General features: G+C 55.8%; 1 protein-coding gene across 3 annotated transcripts in view; it reads left to right on the forward strand.

Annotated features, from left to right (window-relative positions):
* The window catches only part of CACNA1I (calcium voltage-gated channel subunit alpha1 I), a 115,313-nt gene that overhangs the window by 59,934 nt on the left and 34,591 nt on the right, over window positions 1–20,788 (forward strand). For 2 of the 3 annotated variants that reach the window (XM_067010240.1, XM_067010241.1), the window contains 5 exons: window positions 551–710; window positions 7,259–7,574; window positions 8,760–8,852; window positions 11,960–12,266; window positions 14,722–15,140. In XM_067010240.1, coding sequence (XP_066866341.1) covers window positions 551–710; window positions 7,259–7,574; window positions 8,760–8,852; window positions 11,960–12,266; window positions 14,722–15,140 — 1,295 coding nt within the window. Of the gene's footprint in view, window positions 1–550; window positions 711–7,258; window positions 7,575–8,759; window positions 8,853–11,959; window positions 12,267–14,721; window positions 15,141–20,788 lie in introns of those variants that run through there. The other variant, XM_067010242.1, reaches the window with a different exon arrangement.

Below are 20,788 nucleotides of genomic sequence, written 5' to 3' on the forward strand. Positions count from 1 at the left end.
GTTCACAGGAATCACAGGATCTTGGGCGGTGTGCACTCAAGGGTGACCCACCAGCTCTTGACACTCCTCGGGGCTACAAACAATTGTGGGGACCTTCTTCCCAGAAAAATTCATGGCATCATACTTGCATACTTTACAGCAATTCCATAAGGTTCATGGACCTTCTGTAGTCCTTCCAGGGACCTCCCCCAACCTGCCAGGGGTCCACAAACCACAGCTTCTGTAACTGATAAGAATGCCAGCTATTTTCATACATAGTGATGACATGCCCAGATTTGTGTTGTAGAGTGTGTTATCAGGAATCACTCCCTCTCTGTCCTGGGCACAAGAGAGGCAGAAGAGTGTTCTAGAAACAGGAGGAGGGGCAGGTACAAAGGAGGAAGTCTGTCTGGTGGCCACTGAGCAGGCTGAGGACAGTAAGGAGCCCCTGCCCATATGTTCCACCTCTCCTTTCACCGCCCCCTCTCTGTTCCTCTAACCCTGCTCTCCCTCTGTCCTCTCTGGGACCTCTGCCCCTGTCTGCCCATCCCTCCACCCTTCCCTCTCTCAGGTATGCGGATCTTGGTGAACCTGCTCCTGGACACGCTGCCCATGCTGGGGAATGTCCTCCTGCTCTGCTTCTTTGTCTTCTTCATCTTTGGCATCATCGGTGTGCAGCTCTGGGCGGGCCTGCTGCGCAACCGCTGCTTCCTGGAGGAGAACTTCACAATGTGAGTGCAGTCCCACCCCCACCCCGTACCCGCCTGCCCCGGGCTCCCGGCCAGCTTTAGCTGGGGGATCAGTGGTGCTGAATGTTTCAGGGCTAGGAAGGTCTCCACATTGAGACCTGGTCCCAATCCTTATTTCCAGTGGTGCAGAGAGATTAAGGGATGTGCCCAGGTGGGTTGGTGGTAGGTCTCTCATGAATGGCTGGACACCAGAATGAGCACAGAAGTCCTCTGAACTCTCAAAATTGGTATCAAAAAGTCCCAGGCTGGGGCTTCCCTGGTGGCACAGTGGTTGAGAGTCCGCCTGCCGATGCAGCGGACTTCCCGGTCCGGGGAGATCCCACGTGCCGCGGAGGGGCTGGGCCTGTGAGCCATGGCCTCTGGGCCTGTGCGTCCGGAGCCTGTGCTCCGCAACGGGAGAGGCCACAAGGGTGAGAGGCCCGCGTACCGCAAAAAAAAAAAGGTCTCAATCCAAATTAGGCCCTTAGATGCTAATTCAGTACCTAGTGACTCTTACTTAACACATAGTTTTAACTTACTTGGGAATTGGCACCAAGAGTGGAAGCAGCAAACGAGAAGGAGGTTGGGTAAGAGGAAAAAGGGCAGTTAAGATCCAAGCAGAAGTGATGACAACAAGGAATAAAGAGACAGAAAACCTTAAAAGCAGACATGGAAACTGGCTTTCTAATTACAGCACAGACATTCCTATCAGTGACTCTGAGTCATCAGGGAAAGGTCGGCTCACATTCGGCCCACGTGTGTCTAAAAGCAGTGGGGTGAGCAACTCCTCAGAGAGATGATTGTCCAAAGCTATGTAAACAGAAATCAAGCTTAGGCTCTTGGAGGAGTTGCGTTGAGTCGTCTGAGAAATGTGACATCTACAGAATCTCAGTGACGAGGGATAAGCAGCATCTTTGAGTGTACATACATGCCCATATGTATTTGGACATGACTATACTTGCATTTTGTTTCGCTAATATGTATTAGTGCACTCTTGCTGTGTGCCAGGCCCCAGGGAGACTGCAGTAAAAAAGCATTTTCATTCATCCTGTCACTCGACAAACTCATCCAAGTGGCAGCTCTTGCCCAGCCTGTGCTCTGGCCGAGGACGCAGTAGAAGGTGGAGTTCCTGCCCCTGGGGAGCGAGGACTGCAGGAGGGACAGTTCCTGCCCCTGGGGACACTGCACAGGCGTGGGCTGGGCCTCCCTCTTGGCCTGACTGTTGGTTGTGGGGATGGAGCTAAGCTGGAGAGCCAGGGGGAAGTCTGGGGAAGGGACTGACCCACCCATCACTGTGGAAGAACAGTAGGGTACCTGGGTAGATCAGGGACGGGGCACCCTTGTGGGTAAGAGCCCTGTGGGGGGCAGGGGTGCCCTCACTGTGTCAGTCATTTGGAAGAGGTGGCCCCGGAGTCAGGCCCTGGGGCAGCAGGAGAGGAGGACCCCGCTTCTCCTGGTCTGGCCTTCAAAGATGGAGATGGGTAGGTATGAGCTCTCAGCTCTGGGTTCAGGTCTCATCCAGGCCCTTCCGTCCCATATGGATCTTTCTCTAGGTCATTCCGACATGGCCCCCTTCTCATTAGCTTAGCCCTGACGTCGTCTTGTCCTGGAGACCTTCCCTCACCACCCCCTCCCCCAGAGCCTCTATTGCCTTATCCTGCTTGATTTTCTTGGCACTATCTCTGTCTGAAATGATGTCACTTGTGAGTTTATTTTCTTGGTTGTTGGGTGTCTCTAGACCAGTTTGTTTACTTGATTAGCAAGGATAAAGTGTTCCCGTGTGACAGGGGCTGTGGAGGTGATGCTTGACTTTTGATCCCATGTGGAGACCAGGAAACGGAGGCTGAGAGAGGAGGCTCTTGCTCCAGGGCACCCAGCTCAAAGTGAGAGATGGAATTAGAACCTGGGTTCCCCTGACTCTAAAGCCTGCTGTGACTGCCCCCCAGGGAGTGTGCGCGACGCATCCCTCCAGACAAATAAGCCCCTCAGGAGACCCCAGATGGTCATTTGGAGTGTTCTTGATGAGCACAGAATCAGGACGATGTCACCCAGCTAGGAAGTGGCAGGGCCCGGAATCTGAGCCCTGGTCTGGTGTCCTCTGCAAAGCATCTGGTCCCTTCTTGCGGATTCTGTCTAGACATTAATGCACACACATAACTATTTACACCCCAGACAGGTTTTAAAAATGAGAATTGCTCTGGCAGCGTGTCTTGAGTGTTTCTCACCAGTGTTTCTTATTCCATGAATGAACAAGAAGCTGGCGAGCCGGCTTCTGTTGATGGACCTTGCGAGGTTTCCAAGTTTTTGCTCTTGCATACAAGCCTGCAGGGAGCATCGTGTATGCTTGTGATCTTTGTGATCAATGGCTAGACTCATAATTTCTAGTCAAAATGTAAGGCATTCCTCAGAGCTATTGCGGGTTTGGTTCCAGACCACCACAGTAAAGCGAGTCATATGACTTTTGTGGTTTCTCAGTGCATATTATGTTTACACTATACTGTAGTCTATTGATTGTGCAACAGTATTAAAAAAAAGAGCATACCCCAATTAAAAAGTACTTTATTACCAAAAAGTGCTAGCCATCATCTGAGCCTTCAGTGAGTTGTAATAGTAACAACAAAGATCACTGATCACAGATCAACACGGCAAATACAATAATAATAAGAGTTTGAAATATTACAAGAATAATCAAAACGTGACGGAGACACAAAGTGAGCAAATGCTGTTGGAACAATGGTGCCGACAGACGTGCTCAATGCAGGGTTGCCACAAACCTTCAATTTGTGAGAAGTGCAATAAAGCAAAGCTCAAAAAAACCTAGGTATGCCCCTGTGTTCATTTTTTTAAAAATACTGTTTTTGGTTAAGGTATAAATTACACTCAGTAGCGGGCACAGCTATTAAGTGCTCAGTGAGGTTTTACCCGGGTTGTACATCACCGTAAATCTACCCTGAGAAACTCACTGTCCCCAGCAAGGCTCCCTCCTGCCCTTTCCCAGTCACCTTCCCCCTCACCCCAAAGTAGCAGCTATTCTGATCTCTGTCACCATAGATTCCCTTTGCCTGTTTCTGAGGTTTCTTTAGATGGAATCATATAGGCCGTTACCTGTTGTGTCTGCATCTTTGTCTCAGTGTCTGTGAGTTTCATCCAAGTTGTTGTTTGTGTATTTCCTTTTTCATTTTTTTAAAAACATCATCTCTAGATTACTTATTTTTTTTTTAAAAAATATTTATTTATTTATTTATTTATTTTGGCTGTGCCGGGTCTTAGTTGCGGCATGGGGGATCTTTGTTGTGGCCCACAGACTCTTAGTTGCAGCGTGCATGAAGGATCTAGTTCCTTGACCAGGGGTCGAACCCGGCCCCATGCTTTGGGGGCGTGAAGTCTTACCCACTGGATCACCAGAGAAGTCCCTCCTTCTTTTTCACTGCTGTGAGGATTCTGCTGAGTGAATATACCACTATGTGTTTTTCCATTCTCCTGTTGATCTAGGTGGTTTCTGGTTCTTTGGCTCTATGACTGATGAATATACTCTTGTCCATGTCTTAGGGTGGATATGGCCATTCCTTCTCTTGGGTAAATTCTCAGGGGTGGAATTGCTGGGTTAAGGGAGTGCATATGTTTATTGGCTTTAGTAGATTTTGCCAAACTGTTTTCCAGGATGGTTGCCCTAAATGTTCGCTAGCAAAGTCTGAGTTCCAGTTGCCCTACATCCTTTAGCAACATTTGGAATTGTCAGTCATTTAATTTTTACTATTCTAGTGAGAGTGCAATGGTGCCTTATTGTGGTTTTAATTTGAATTTCCCTGATGACTAGTGGTGATAAGCACCTTTCCGTGTGTTTATCAGCTGTTGTTGTATCTTCCTGTGAAGTGTTTGTATGGTCTTTTGCCATGTTAAAGTTGGATTGCCTTTCTTTTTCTTATAAATTTGTAGCGGACCTTTATAACCTGGATTTGAGTCCTTTGGTGGATATATATATATTGCAAATATTTGATTCCAGTCTAAGTTTTCTGTTTTCACTCTCTTTCTTTAAAAATATTTTAAATTTTGTTCTTTTTCTTTTAAATTGTTCTCTTTTTCTTTCTGTTTTTTATTTCTTTTTAAATAAAAAGTTCTTTTTGTTCTTTTATATATTTTTTCTGTCTTTCTTTTATTGTCTTTAAAATTATTTTCTTTTTTCTTTTTGTTTTTCTTCTGTTTTCACTCTGTTTTTCCCTTCTAAAATATTTTTTATTGTTTTATTGTTTTTTATTTCTTTAAAAAATTTTTGTTCCTTTATATTTTTTCTGTTTTTTCTTTTCCTTTTAAAATTTTTTTCCTTTTTCTTTTTGTTCTTTTTCTGTTTTCACTCTCTTAATGGTGTCATTTGATTGACAAACAGAAGCTCTCAGTTGTAATGAAGACCAGATATCAATCATTTTCCTAGTGTGCTTTTTGTATCCAGTTTAAGAAATCTTTTCTTAACCCAAGGTTTCCAACTGTCCTCCAGTGTCTTCTTTTAGAAGGTTTCTTGTTTTTATCTTTCACATTTAGGTCTATATTCCATTTCAAATAATTTTTAGTACGACCTGTGGTCGGGGTCAAGATTCATTTTTTATATGGGTGACCGATTGTCCCAACACCACTGATGGAGAAGTCCATCCTTTCTCCACTGAATTGCAGTAGTGCCTTTATTAAACTGTCAGGGGACCATATGTATTTGGGTTGGGTGTCTACATGTTAATTGTTAATGGATGTTGTTGCCAAATTGCCCTCTAAAAAGGTCATGTCACCTTCACTCCCACCAATAGTGTATTAGCTTGTTTGCACTCACCCCATACTCAATATTATCAGCCCTGAAATGTTTGCTGTTTGGATGGATGTAAAATGATCTGATTGTTATTTTTGTTTGTATTTTCCTGTTATTAGCGAGGAGAACATCTTTTCCTGTATGTTGGCCATTTTGATTTCTTCTGTGAATTTTCCATTCTTTTGTCCTTACCCCCCCCAGTGGGTTCTTTTTCTTATTGAGTTATAGGAGATTTTAATATGCTTTAGATGGTTATTTTTTATCTGTTTTATACATTGCAAATACTTCATCCCAGGGGATGGCAAACTTTGGCCTGTTATCGTAAACAAAGTTTTATTTGGAACACAGCCATGCCACTTGTTTACTTGTTTCTTATGACTGTTTTCATGTTATAATGGTGGAGTTGCATGACCGGGACAGAGACCATGTAGTCTGCAAAAAAATACTTAGTATTTGCCCCTTTATGGAAAAAGTTTGCCTACTTTGTATACTATTGTTTGTCTCATAGAAATTTTGTATATAATCAATCTTGTCAACCTTTTCCTTCATAGATTTTGGATTTTATGTGTCTTATACAAGAAGGCCTTACCTATCCTGAGTTAACAAAAATATTTCATATATTCTTGTAGTATTTTTGTGGTTATTTTTGTTGCATTTATGCTTTTTAATGCACCAATTTACTATTTTAAATTTTATGATATATTTTATTTAACCTAATATATCCAAAATATTATTATTTTCAGTGTGCAATCAATATAAACAATTAATGAAGAGATAATAGACATTCTTTTTTCCTTTTGATACCATGTCTTCAAGACATGTTTATGGTGTGAGGTAAGGATCTAACTTTTTTATTTTCCAAATGGATAGCAAATGTCTTAACACCATTTACTGACTAGTCCTTCCATTCCCCATGGACCTCAAAAGGTGTCTCTATAATATACTAAGTTCTCTTCTATACCTGGGTTTGTCCCTGTGCTCGGTGGTGTTCCACAAATCTTTCTGTTCCTGTTGCAATACCACACTATCATAATAATCGTACTTGTATTTTGTTCTCCTGTAGAGCTGAGCTCCACTCATCTTTATTCTTTTAAAAAACTGTATTGACTATTCTCCCATTCATATAAATCCTAGAACCATCTGGCCAAGTTTCATAGACAAAAACAGTTGGGATTTTGATTGGGATTGCAGTGAGTCATAGATTAGCTCTACAGGATGGGCAGGACAGGCATTGTCATCTCTGTTTTACAGATGAAGAAATTGAGGTCCAGAGAGGAGAAGTGCCCAGCCCAAGGTCACATAGATGGGAGGGGGGGGCAGGAAGGTATCTTACCTTCATCTGTTGAATCAGTAAAATTTAGCATTTGTATATTAAGCACCTACTCTGCGCCGACTGAACAACGTGTGGGTACTAGGGATGCTGAGACCCAGTCCTTTCCCTAAAAGAGCTCCAGCCTCCCAGGGGAGTTGGGTGCATTTTTCCCCAAGAGCAATAACGGGGAGGAGTGCAGGGCCCAGTCTTCCCTGAGGCTCCCCCAGGGAAGGTTCCCTCTTGTGGGGGGGGGGACCCTGGAACTGCCCACAGTGGGCAGGTGGGAGTTTTTGTGACCATGGCAGAGGTGGGGAAGGGTGTCCCAGGCAGGGGGAACGGCATGTGCGAAGGCCTGGAGGCGACGATGGCATGTTGGGCCAGTCTTGCCGTGCTGTGTGGCAGTGACCCCTCCCCTTCTCCTCTTTCCCCACCATCACCTGTGGACAGACAAGGGGATGTGGCCCTGCCCCCCTACTACCAGCCGGAGGAGGACGACGAGATGCCCTTCATCTGCTCCCTGTCGGGGGACAACGGCATCATGGGCTGCCACGAGATTCCCCCGCTCAAGGAGCAGGGCCGCGAGTGCTGCCTGTCCAAGGATGACGTCTATGACTTCGGGGCGGGGCGCCAGGACCTCAACGCCAGTGGGCTCTGTGTCAACTGGAACCGCTACTACAATGTGTGCCGCACAGGCAGCGCCAACCCCCACAAGGGCGCCATCAACTTTGACAACATCGGCTATGCCTGGATCGTCATCTTCCAGGTGGGGCCCATGGGCCTGGCATCGGCCCCCATGCTGGGGCTCGGGGTGGGGAGGGGTAGGATGAGCAGCTTCACCTGGCAGGCGGGGCTCTGTGCCGGGGGTTTGCCACCCGTGTCATTGAAATCTACCCGTGCTGCTGGCACAACGGGCACTATCGTGCCCATGTTACAGACGGAGCAACTGAAGTTTGAGGAAAGGGCTGTAGGCCCTCGGGTGTATTGCCTGATGCCTCTGGGCCTCAGTTTTCTTATCTCTAAAATGGGGGTAATAACAGCTCCCCCCCACCCACGTTGAGTGGCTGAGAAGAATAAACCAGATGATGCGAGCCGAGCCTGGCGTGCACTGAGTGCTCAGTCAAGGTTGCCTTCCTGCTGTCGTCAGAAGGAAGGATGGGGCAGATGCAGAGGGTGGTGGCTGAGAAGCCTCTGAGGGGTCTGCTTGGCACGCTTTGCTCCGGGAAGCAGCAGGATCTCAGAATTCAGAGCTGCAAGGTGTGATGTGATCACAGCCCAGCAGCTGCGTTTTGGGACCCTTCGGCCCGGAGAGGGTGGGTGGCAGTGGCCTGGCAAATGCTCTGTGCATTTGCCAGAAGTGAACAAGACCGCGGTGCCGGGGGAGGGGGGGGGGCGCGGCAGCGTTCGTCTCGCCCAAGGCTCCTCTGCTTTCTTCTCTGGGAAAACACGTGGGGGACAGAGTCACACCAGGCTTCTCACAGCCCCCTTGCCGGGCTCACCTGAGCTGTGCCCCGACCCTGCCAGGTGGGCTCTGTTAATCCCCCACACCGGGGAAGCGGCCGAGGCTCCGAGAGTGGCCCGTGGCGTGAGCTGGAGCCGCAGCCCAGGGCCCCCTGCTTCCAGTCCTCCTGCCTTGGTGTGGAAGACTGGAAGGTGAGGGGCTCTGGAGCGAGAGGGACCGGGTTAAGTCTCTGGTCCACTCCTTCCTGGCTGTGTGACATTGGGCAAGCGTCCTAACTTTCTGAACCTCAGTTTCCTCACTTGCATGTTGGGGATGAGGGTGGCTGCCCGGTGGAGCCCTTGGGAGAAGTACGAGAGGGGGACATGTGTAGAGTGTCCCGGCACACAGTGGGGCTTCTGTCTGGGGCAGCTTCCCCTTTGCTGTCTGCCTTTCTGGAGGCTCAGCCGTCTCAGGCTCTCTCTCTCCTCCTCCGCTCTGCCCTGGCCGCAGGTGATTACTCTGGAAGGCTGGGTGGAGATCATGTACTACGTGATGGATGCTCACTCCTTCTACAACTTCATCTATTTTATCCTGCTTATCATAGTAAGTGTCAGGGGAGCCGGGGGCTCTCTGGGCAAGCTCAGGGACCCACGGGCCAGGGGACCCCAGAGTGGGGGCGGGGGTCTTTGGGAGTCCCCAGGGTGCCCCTTCAGAGCCCGGAGAGCTGAGTGGGAGAGAGCAGGAGGGGCAGCTTTTAAATGCAGCCGAGCAAGCAGGTGATTGAGGGAGCCCGTCGCGGGTGGCTGTGGAGGCATCCATCACTTCCGATTGCTTTCATTTCTCATTTCTGGGCATTTAAGTCCACCCGCCGCTCCTGCTCATGTTTCTCTGCCTCGTGGTCTCTGGGAATACATTCTCTTATGACCATAGCAGGGATGCAGCCTCAGGATGGAAGCTTCTCAAGGGCTCCAGCACCTCCCTCGTTTCCTGGGGCGGGAAGAGGAGATGCTGCGAAACGGAAGCCCAGGGCTGCTTCCCGGGCAGGGTCTGGAGGGCAGGCTGAGCCTGGTTGTGAACTGGTAGAACTCCCTGAAATTCTCGGAGGGACTCCCAGCTCTCGGGCAGCTCTGTCTTGCGGGGGGAGACCTGGAGATGAAGGGGTGCTCTCTCCGCCCCGAGAGGGCTCCCTGTCTGGCCGGCCCCTCCCGCCTTGCCCTGCACAGTCTCCCCAGAACGAGCTCATCTACCTTGTCATGCCTGACTGCAGCTTCAGCCACGGCACAGTCCGCAGACGGCAGGGTGATTCACTCCTGGGAGAGTCCGCTGCTGGCTCCCTGCTGCTGCAGGGCTGGGATCTCTGGCTTCCTGGCCGTGGGAGAGAGCACGCTTGCGGCTCCGGGGCAGCACCCCATCCTGGGCTGCTGGGACTTTGACCTGGGGGCTCAGGACGAGCTGACCTGAGACACCCCCGCTGTTGGCTTAGCTTCGATGCCTTCCTGGGGGTGCTGGGGCCTTGGACCCATGAGGAGACACCACCCTAGATGGAAAGAGAGGGACCCAGGCTTTGTTCAGCGTTGCCGTCCATCCTCTGGCTTGTTCATTCCCTAGCACATTCAGGGAAGCCTGCTCTGCGCCAGGCCCTGAGCCGAGTGCTGGGAACTGAGCGATGAGTCAGGCCCTCCCTGCCCCCTGGGAGCTCACAGTCTTGTGGGGGAAGATGGGCTACAGCAGACAGGTACCAGACTGCATCTTAGGAGCCACCACCGAAGGAAGCCCGAGAGGCTGAGGGAGCCCCCAGGAGGCCTCTCGCCCGGCTTGCAGAAGGGATAGGGGAAGTGAGAGGCTTCCTGGAGGAGGTGATGCCAGAATTGAGCCTTAGAGGCTGGAGGGGGAAGAGCCAGAGGAAGAGCCTTCTGGGCAGGGGACGCCTCACAGAGACCCTGGGGCCAGACAAAATCCTGCAGTGGAGGGACTGTGAACCACTGAGGTCGCAAGAGAAGCCTTGAGTTCCAGGGAGAGGCTGGAGGACGCTTCATCTGCTTCTCCGGATGGACTTAGGGGTGGAGTCTGGGGTTGGTAACTCCCAGCATGACCCTGGGCAGGACCCTTTAGCTCCCTGAACTCACAGTGAAGCGGGGAACGGTCATGGCACCTGGCTCACGGGCCCTGGGGAGGGTTAGAGGAGACAGAGCCTGAGGCTGCACAGCCCCTGGCACACAGTACGTGCTCAATAAATGTGCCCTGCTGCTATTATTGCTGCGATTATTGGGCCCCGGGTGGCCCTGTCACAGGAGAAAGGGTGCTGGTAGGAGGCTGAGGACGCTGAGTTTTCCAGGCGCTGGGAAGCATCCAGCGAGCAGAGGCGGAGGGACCGTGCCGTTCTTTTACCCTCACAACCCTGGCCACGCGGGGTCACCTGCTTGTTTCCCAGGTGTGGAGCCTGAGCCCCAGAGAGGTGAGGTGCCTGGCCTGGGCCACACAGCGGTGAGGGGTCCTCAGCCTTTGCACGCAGGTCCCCAGTGCCCCTTCTGATAGCAGAAGTCCTCAGCTCTTCCGAGCCTTATGTTTTTGATGGGGAAATGGAGGTCCAGAGGGCATGGCGAGCTGCCTGGTTACCCAGGGACAGCAGCCACAGAGGTGGGCTGGGTAGAGGCTGCCAGGTGTGAGCCCCCAGCGGACAGGGTCCGTGCCCCTCACACAGGCCTGCCGAGCGGGTCTCCAGGAGATGCGAGAGAGCAAGTGAGTGGGGCATCTTCTTACTTTAGAGGCAGGGGATTTTCCCAGAGTCCTCTGGGCCAGGAAACCCCCCCCACCCGCCCCCGTACCCCCCTCCTGAGCCCCAGCTCCCCAGCTATGCTGTGGGAGAGAGGAAGGAAGGGGGACCAGTGACTGGGGCTGCGGCCTACAGGAACCTTCTGGCGGGCAGCCTGGAGGAGGGTGAAACGCACACGGCCCCCTCCCTCTGGCAGGCGACAGTCTGAAGCTGAGTCTGTTCAAAGGCTTAGCATGTGCCTGGGAGGAGCCTGCCTCTGGAAACTGGGGCTCTTCTGCCTGTGGTGGCCCCTGGAGCTGGGCCCTGGGACTCGAGGTGGCAGAATTCCTAGCACTAGCCAGGTAGCCTTTCCCCATCCAAGCCCAGATAGAGACACCCAGCTAAGCCCTTTCTGAGGGAAGCTTCTCTTTTCTTGTCTGGAGGCCCAAAGTCAAGGCCGTAGTGAGGGCAGGGCTGGGGAGGGACTCAGGGCCCGGGTAGCCGGAGGGGGGCTGTGCCTCCCTCCCTGCCCTCAGCGTTGATGCCAAGGCCTAGGGGCCTGAGGGGAGAGGGCTTAGAAGCAGGCCTCAGGGGGGCCTGGGGAGCTGCCTGGGCCACCGCTGTCCTGAGCCCCGGCCTCCTCCCAGAGCAAGGCCTCAGCGATCTTTTCCTGTCCCTATCTGTGCCCGTGCCTCTCCGTCTCTCTGGGCGCTCCGCCCTCCCCTCCTCCCTCCCTGTCTCCACCCGCCCCTGTCACTTTGTGCTTCCCACACCCTCCGTTTCTGTCCTCTCTGAGCCTGTCTCACTCTCCCCTGGTGTCCCTTCTTGCCCTTGTCTGTCTGTACGCCCCTGTCTCTGGCTGGCCCTTTCCCTGTTCCACGTCTGGGGCCCGCCCCGCCCCTCCTCCTCTCACCCCACCGTCCCCCCTGTCCCTGTCCTCTCCTCCCGTTGGTCACAGGTGGGCTCCTTCTTCATGATCAACCTCTGCCTCGTTGTCATAGCGACCCAGTTCTCGGAGACCAAGCAGCGGGAGCATCGGCTGATGCTGGAGCAGCGGCAGCGCTACCTGTCCTCCAGCACGCTGGCCAGCTACGCCGAGCCAGGGGACTGCTACGAGGAGATCTTCCAGTACGTCTGCCACATCCTGCGCAAGGCCAAGCGCCGGGCCCTGGGCCTCTACCAGGCCCTGCAGAGCCGGCACCAGGCCCCGGGGGCAGCCGGCTCCGCCAAGCCCGGGCCCCACGCCAAGGAGCCCAGGCGCTACAGTAAGTGGCCCGCCTCCCCTGGCCTCCAGGGGCTGGCCTCCAGGGTGCCCCGTGCAGGCCTCGTGGGCCTCTAGCTGGGGACTCAGAAACAGCATTGTTTGCAAACGTGCCCTGTCTTCCCAGCACAGGCAGAGGTATCCAGCAAGTTCAGAACCCGGATCTTCCGCTGTGGTAGCTCCAGTCCACACCCCGGGGTTCCCTGCCCCCTCTCCCGACCACCTGCTGGTGCCTGGCCTGGGCTAGCCCTGTGTTTGGGGGACCTAGCCCTGCCCTGGAGGGATTTTCTTCTGATCCCACATGTGCACAGGGACCCGGGCTCCGCCCTGGGAGCCACGCTTGAAAGAACGAACAATAGTCTGTCCTTAGTCTTGTGAAACTATAAAATCCGTCCACCACTGTAGCCTGTCTCCATTCTCATCCCGCTGATCCCGCCTGCGTTCCTGTGGCCGCCTGCCTGCTGGCTGGCACACCTGAGCAGCGATGTCGGGCACCTGGAATGAAAGGGCCGTGGCCAGCCCCGCAGAGAAGAGGCAGGGCGTGCTGGGGACACACGAACACTGTGATCTGCTCCTGCCTTAGGGCCATTTCTCCTGCTCGACTGTAGACGGTCCCAGAGAGCTAGCAGCGTAGGCTTAAAAAGGGGTTTCCATTCATTTCTCATCTGTTCTAGGAAACAGTCCTGCGAAGGGAGCGGAGTGGGAAATATTAGCCTCAGTGTTCAGATGGGAAAACTAACGTCCAGAGGGATGAAGGGAGTCACTTCAGGTCACACAGTGTGTCAGTGACAAAAGCTCGGCATTGGGGACGTCAGAGTTGCAGGCTCTGCTGAGCCCACCTCTAGGGGGACGTGAACCGCTCCCGTAGGAGGACGCAAAGGGCCACAGGAGGTGGGCCCCAGCCCAGGCCCAGTCCTGCCCCCAGGCGGTGCCCACAAGGAAATCAGCCGCATCAGCCCAGAGTAGGCGCAGCTGTGACGGTGGACGGCCCGGCTCCCCCGCCGTGGAGTGAGGACGAGGCCGTGCGCTGTGGGAGCAGCCGTCCCCAGGCCCTGCCCCCGCAGGTCTCACGTTCTGGGAACCTGAGGTTCTGGGAGGCAAGCTGGAGAATTCATCCTCAGAGCTGCCGCCCAGCCGCCCCTGGGGGCCCGTCGTCCAGGCGTGGTCTTGGAGGCTCCAGGTGGCCCGTGGGCTGGCCCAGCACGTGGACAGGGGAGCTGGGGTCGGGCAAGGCTGGCACCCCGTGTTCCTGGATGACGTGGGGAGGGGTGTTTACAGCTCAGGGCTTCCTGCTGCTGCCCATAGTCCTCTCCGTGGAAACCTCGTGGAGAGAAGCCCCAGACAGGCTTCTGCAGGGAGGCCGTGCCGCCTGCCCTGGGCCTTCGTGCCTCCGTGCCTCCCCCATCTCCCTTCCTTGGGAAACAAGTGTCGGGGGGCCCAGCCCCATGTACAGTTGGGCTGGAAAGGGCTTTGCCGTGACCTCCAGCACTGAGGTGGGCCCACCCCTGGGCTTCTGGCTGCCCCACCGGTCTAGAGGGAGACTGAGTCAGAGAGCCTTGTCCAGACATAGGGAGGTGTTTGGAAGCAAGTGTGGAAATGAACGGTAGACATTACAGGTTTTTCTTTCCCTTTAACATTATTTATTGATTTTTTTTTTGCTATGCAAGCCAACCTGTGTATTCTAGGAAAACACAGACAAATATAAAGAAGGAACCAAACTATCCAGAAAGAGCCTCTCTGACACCTCTTTGAAATGGTTCACAGAATACAGAACATGGGTCCAAGACCGGCCTAGCTTCTCGCACCCTCCCTGGGCAGCTCGGGGGATGACAGCTCCTGCCCCCTCCCAGGGTTAAGCCTGACTCCGCTGTGCGGGGCGCGGGGGTCGGGGGAGTCGTATCGTAGTGGGTGATGCTTCTAGAGCAAGGGCTTGCCCCTGCCCGGGGCTCCTGCCCGCTTCCTCCCTGGTGATAGGCCCCCCCACGTGGGCAGGAGAATTGAGGAATGCCGAGGCCACCTTGGCTTCCTCTGAGGGGTGTCTACCCTCCACAATGGCCTTTTCAGCCGTTTTCCAAGCTCCATGATGTCATGAAGCAGGACGGAGGGCAGGGGCTGGGGTTCCTGGAGGGTCTTTCAGTGACCAACCTGGGGCCACGGGCCAGGAAGTGACAGGGTGAGGACTCGGCTCTGGGCTCGTCCCGCGTATTAACCAACAGAACCCGCCCCACGGCCCCGGTGTGTGGGTGCCCCTGGTCCCCGCTTTTCCTCAGGGGCCAACAAAGCCCAGAGGGTGAAGCTGTTTCCCCAGGAACCACGAGCCCCTCGGCCTCCAGGCGGGGCTGGCGGGTTCCAGGCAGACCCCGTGGGCACACGCGAGTGGTAACCCAGGTTGCGCCGGGCCTGGTGCGCGCGGGGGCCGCCCCCAGCGGGACCAACCCCGACCTCGGCTTCTTTTCCAGAGCTGTGCCCCCGACACAGCCCCCCGGACTCGACGCTGCACATGCTGGTGCAGCCCATCTCTGCCATTCTGGCCTCCGACCCCGCCAGCTGCCCCCGCTGCCAGCACGAGGCGGGCCGGTGCTCGGGCCTGGGCGGCAGCAACTCGGGCCAGGAGGGCTCGGGCTCCGGGGGCTCGGGCGGCGGCGAGGACGAGGCCGGCGGGCACGGGGCCCGGAGCAGCGAGGACGGGGCCTCCTTGGAGCTGGAGGACGAGGACGAGGAGGGGCGGGCGGACGGGGCCGCCTGGCTGTGCGGAGACGTGTGGCGGGAGACGCGAGCCAAGCTGCGGGGCATCGTGGAGAGCAAGTACTTCAACCGGGGCATCATGATGGCCATCCTGGTCAACACCGTCAGCATGGGCATCGAGTACCACCCGCAGGCGAGTGTCGGGGGGTGGGGCCCGGGGGGCCTGGCACGCGTGAGCCCCGGCCTGTCGGACACCCGCTGTCTGTCCTCCCCTGACCTGGGTCCACCTCCGCCACGTGACCTCAGTGCCCAGCCCAGGGCCAGGCACAGAGGGGGCGGAGCTCAGGGTCAACGAGCGACCGAATGGCCCCTTGGGCTGTGAACAGGGGGATGTGGTTCCTTTCCCTCTGAGCCTCTCAGCGTGGACACCAGGTCCCCCACAACCCATCCCCCGCCAGTCCCTGCAGAGTCCTAACTTCCATTTGTCGCCTCTCCACGTGACCCTCCTGTCTCTTCTCTCCAAAACGACTGGAGTGGTCTTTCCAGAGGCTGGGAGCGCCCCTGCCCCCAAACTTCCAGAGCCCCCGCTGACCTTGGCACAAAACGCAGACCTTTCCACTGACATTCAAGGCCCTTTGTGCTCCACCTGCGACCTAGCGATACCTTCCGCAGGGGAGACGCCCTCCTGCCCCTCACGCCCCCCACTTACTCCCCGCCTCCCCGCAGCCCCACGGCACTGAGGGGCCCCAGGGTTGCCCTGCAAAGGCTGTCCCCTATCTCCCTTCTTGGCCAAACCTGTGGTTTCTTCTGTCTTCAGCTCTGGGTGCGTGGGGCGCAGGGAGGGTGTTGGCTGCGTCGATTGCTGTGTCCCAGGCCCCCTAGGCCATCGGGGGCACTGCTGGGGGTTCACAGGTGAGGTGAGTTCAGAGAAAGGGTCTCCAAGGGGGGACAGCACGTGGAGGAGGGCATGGCTTCTGGGAAGTAGCTGGAGCACCGGGAGGATGTGTACCAGAGGGTATTTGTGGGGACACAGGATGGAGGGCTCTGGGGGCTTTGCACAGATGTCCCCAATCTGTAGGTCCACCCCGGGTGACAGCCTGGACCAGTCCAGCCCTGGATCCATTTGGAAAAACATCATTTTCTGGCTCCCACTGTCCCCCAGCTGCTAGGTGGGGTCCCTCCCTTAACCTGAACCCCTTTCCTATGAGGCACTCCATCTGGCTGTTGGTGACCCTGAGGCCCAGGGAGGGGATGTCACTGACCCAAGGTCCCATAGCCAGTCAGGGGCCGAATTTGAACCCACATCTTTGTGTGGCAAGACTGACACCACCGCAGAGTTTAGGGTTTCGACACCTCCTTGGCTTCCCCGTGGCCCTCTTTCTGCAGCCCCCCACCCCACCCCGCTGTGCCCCGTGGTGGGGCCACACTCTCATTCCCCTCTTCATTCGCTCACCAGGCACAGGCTTCATTCAATTTACTTAAACGCGGCCCCTGGGGCTGCCGCCACGCTCTGCTTGGAGCTGCCTATTTGCCAGTTATTCCGGCTTAACTAAGTGTCTCTGGGGAGGGCTGGGGAGGCTTTCTGCAGGGTAAGGCTGGTGAGACAGGCAGGCTGCACCCCCTCGCCTAGGATCCAGCCTTCTGGCCATCCCCGGAGAAGGCCCCACAGGGAACCTGCACTGTTGGGGTGCTGGCTTTAGCTTCTGGGTGAGGCAACACCACGGGCACCTGTCCCAGTCCTGCTGCACCAGGGCCCAAGCGCCATCCCTGCCAGTGGCTTGCGGGACCAGCTCGCAAGAGCCAACTTTCTCATGATCAAGGATTTTGCAAGCCCATCGTTATAAACAGTTGGTAGCTTGAAATTGGCCATGGTGGGTGTATTTACACCATGGAAATTGACATACGCTGCAAATCAGGGCTATTTTTCAGAGGCCCGTTTGCCAGCGTACTACTGGTTCCTGCCTTCCCAGCCATCCCTCCACGGCCAAACACGGTGGCCAGGGTGGCTCCATCCTCTGGGTCCAGTTTCTCCCTCTCTCCGCAGCCCCAGCCTCAGGCCAGGCTATGGTCCCTGCCCAAGCCTCCTTAGGGGCTTCCTGCCTGGCCTGTCCCCCCTCACTCCTTCTGCCACGTCCTTCTGGGCAAACTTTCTAGCCTCCAGGCGGGGGAGCCTCTTCTCTCTGGCACCTCAGGACCCTCCCTGGCCTCCTCATCTACGAGCAGGTGCCCTAACTTCGTGCCCTTTCCATCATAGGGATCGGCTCCCTGGCACCTACTAGGCACCAGGCCCCGAGCCAGCCTGGTGTATTGAGTCCTCACAACCAACCTCAAGACAGGTATTAACAGCCCCCCCTCCGCTCCCCCGCAACCCCGGCCGCACTCCGAAGACCACCGCCAGAGAGCTGCAATCCGCCGCTCCAGCTCTGGGCTCCATCCCTGGTTCTACTGTCGACTGGTAGGGTGGCCTTGGGCAAGTCACTTGGCCTCCTTCGTCCAGTGTCCCCCGTCTAGAAATGGGCACACGGGCCCCCTCCTCCCCGAGTAGCTGGGAGGGTTCGATGCATTAAGAAGCCTGGCGCATAGTAGGTGCCCACTCGTTAGGAAAGACTTGTCAATCTTTTGTTGGAGCCTTACACCACCCTTGGGGTAGGTTTACCAGCGGCCGTCTGGAGCCTCAAAAAATTATTAATTAAGGAAAAAGCGAGGGGGAGGGAGAATTTTAAAAATACTCTCTTTAATGCAGCTCCGAGTGGCAGCCATTGTTTGGCCAAGCTCTGCGCAGGGCCTGCTTGTGGGGGGCGTGGGTAGCTCTGCTCCACGCCCCCAGCTCCCAGACGCTGCTGGCAGGAAGCCCTCCAGCCCCTGAGGTTGTTCTGAGCAGCCCCTGAGGCGCTGCCTGCAGAGAGAGGCGGCCCAGGGCTGCCAGGGGGCAGGGAGAAAAGGTGGGGAGCGGGGGAGGGGGGAGAGGCCCCTGAACGCTCGCAGCCCCTCTCCCGCAGAGCAGTGGCCGCAGAGGGGAGGCATCGTGGCGGCCCCAGCCGGCAGGGAGCTTGGTGTGGCCACCGGGTGGGGGCCCGTGGGGGGGCCGGTGGTGAGGGCAAGACAGAGCCTGGGCATTGCTTTCCCGCTCCATCTGTGAAGTGGGGCCACCCCGGCCTCTGTGGTCACAGGTGCTCGAATGAGAGGTGAGACTGTGGGTGCCTGTGGCCTTTAGGTGGCCACTGCTGCCAAAATCACAAGGGAGTGTCACCAGGTTCCTCGTGGCCACAGCTACTCCTTGCAGGGACTGGCCTAGGAGGAGGTGACAGGGGAAAGTGGGGGTCAGCCAGGCAGTGGCCTGTGTGTGACCCATGAGGTGGTCAGATGGTGCTGAAGTCGGCATAGCCCTGGAGGGGAGTGGGCCCAGAACAGTCTGTGACTGAGGCTGCGTGACTGGCAGGCGGGCGGGGTCGGCCCGGGCAGCCAGATTTCTCTGTCATCATTTGCTGTCACATATCTTCCTGCTGTGATCCTCTCGGCAGCCCCCAGGGCAGGCGGGGTGAGTGTCTTGTCCCCACTGGGCAGATGGGGAAACCGAGGCTCAGAGAGGCAGACTGGCATGCCCAGCGTGACGTGGTGAGAAGCTGAGATGCTGAGGTTGAATTGGAGGTTCCAGGAAGCCGACGGGAGCCGGTGGGGAGGCACTGCTCCTGGGAGCAGGCTCTCTCAGCCACTGCCTCTCCCAGAATTCGCCCTTCCCGGCCCATGACTCCTCCGGAGCTGCACAAGGCTGTCCTGGAGCTAGAGGATGCTCGCCACGTCAGACAACAAAAAGAGGGTCAGGCTTTATTCTCTTTTCAGCAGTCTCATCAAGTCACTGCCAAGCCAGATCTGGGGTGACTCTGGGAAGAGGAAGGTGGAGTGGCTTAGTACCTGCCATTCCAGCTCTGTGAGGACTTACGGGAGAGAGACACCAACATGAACTGCAGCTGGGGAAGGCTTCCTGGAGGTGGTGGCACTGGAGATGGATCCTGAAGGACGACTGGGATTTCATTAGGCAAAGGAGGGACAGATGCAGGCTCCAGGAGCATGGGCATTCCTACGAAAGACCCTGAGCCCTCAAGGAGGATGTGTACATAGGGCAGGGCAGACAGCCCAAGAGGCCAGAGGCTGTCCATCCATGAAGGATCTTGAGACTGGCTTTATCCTTAGGGCGGTGGGGAGCCATGGAAGGTTTGTAAACAGGGCAGTGACATGTCCGTGCTGAACTGGAGCCCGAAGTCAGAGAAGTAGCGCAGGTGAAGGCACCTGGGCCATGGGGAGGTGGGGCGGGCCAGAGGGAGGAGACCTGGGTTTGAGATCGGATTTTACCACTGCCTGGCTGTGGCCAGGGACAGTCACTTCTCTCTGAGCCTCAGGTTTCCTGGCTGTAAAATGGGGATACTATAGGGTAATGTTTGAGCCTAGACAGGATAATCCGTGGAAAGTGCTTAGCACCGCCTGGCACGTGGGAGGTGTTTCAACACCAGCTGCCATTGTTATCCTGAGGATGGTGTTGGACCCAAGGGGTTCCTGGGGGCAGCTTAGAGACCCCTGCCCAGCTGGGCCCTTATCTGGCCCTGCAGAAATGGCCAGAGGCCGGGCAGCTGGGCCTCCCAAGCCTGGCGTCCAGCAGGGATGAGCTGGCCCTGCCCCTGCCCCATCTCCCTCTGCTTCTGGCCTCACCCTCAGGTTGCAGCCCCTCCTCATCGGCCCTCTATCCTCCTGCCTCTGGCTTAACCCGGTTTTTCTGCCCTTCGGCACCTCCTCTTCCATGGCGTGGGTCTTTGCCATCTCCAGCCACCACCTCTCTGCAGTCTCTGCCTGTCTGTCTGTCTGTCTGCCTGCTCCCTCTCACTTTCTGGCTCTGTCTCTGGCTCACAGTGTCATGATCTGGGTCTTTCCTTATGTGTTGATCTCTGTTTTTCTCTCTCTGTCTTGTCTCTCCACACCCTGCATTTGCTTCTCACCCCCTGGGTCTCTCGGTCCACCTCTCTTTCGAGTCTCTCTTTCTCCATCTCTCTCGTGGCTGTCCTGTCCCTCTCCACATACCTCCCCCTTTGGTCTCTCACTCACTGTGTCTGTATTTGTCAATCTCTCCGCCCCCGCCACCTTGCTGTCTCTCTCAGAAAAATGCTCGCAGGAGTGATGGATGGTCCATTAGAAAAAGATTAACAGGTGTGCGCTGGACTAGAGAAACAGCTGTTGTGAGGGAGGAGGGGAGCGAGTGGGTGACCTACCTTTCGGTGAGAGCAGAGCTGCGGGCTCTGCATCAGTTGCAGGTGGGCGGGAGTGTGTGTGCAGCGCGTGTGGCCCAGAGCAGGGTGACTGCCATTACGGCCTGTCAGAGTCCAAATCTTTCACCTCTGTTTTGGCAGGCTAGGAAATTGATGGCTCTGAGTAGCATCTGGGCCCCGGCTCAGCCAGGGATGCCGGGCCCCAGCCCCTCCCCCACTGGGGGCCTCTCTCGGGGTCCCACTCCCCTTTTGGAACCATTTTATGAGTCAGATGTAATTACAAATGGAAATGGTACCTTCTCCTTCGATCTGGCCTTGAGAGGAGCTGGCAGTTTTATTAGATTTCCCAGGCACCAGGTGGGAAGCGGGAGGGCTGGGTTGTTATTTTTTTTCTCTTCTCCTTTTGGCCCAAGTACAATCAAAGTCACGCGCCTGAGGCCCTGTTGCTCTGTGCCGCTGGGTGGGGGGTGGGAGGGGGTGGGGGGTGCTGGGCTGGGGTGGGCGGTGCTGATGCTGGGAACTGTCCTGCCTCCCAGCCCGAGTTCGGGCTGGTCCCTTTGCCTGGACAACCTTCTTTTCTCCCTGT

This window comes from Kogia breviceps, chromosome 12, assembly GCF_026419965.1.
Source record: "Kogia breviceps isolate mKogBre1 chromosome 12, mKogBre1 haplotype 1, whole genome shotgun sequence".
NCBI lineage: Eukaryota > Metazoa > Chordata > Mammalia > Artiodactyla > Physeteridae > Kogia > Kogia breviceps.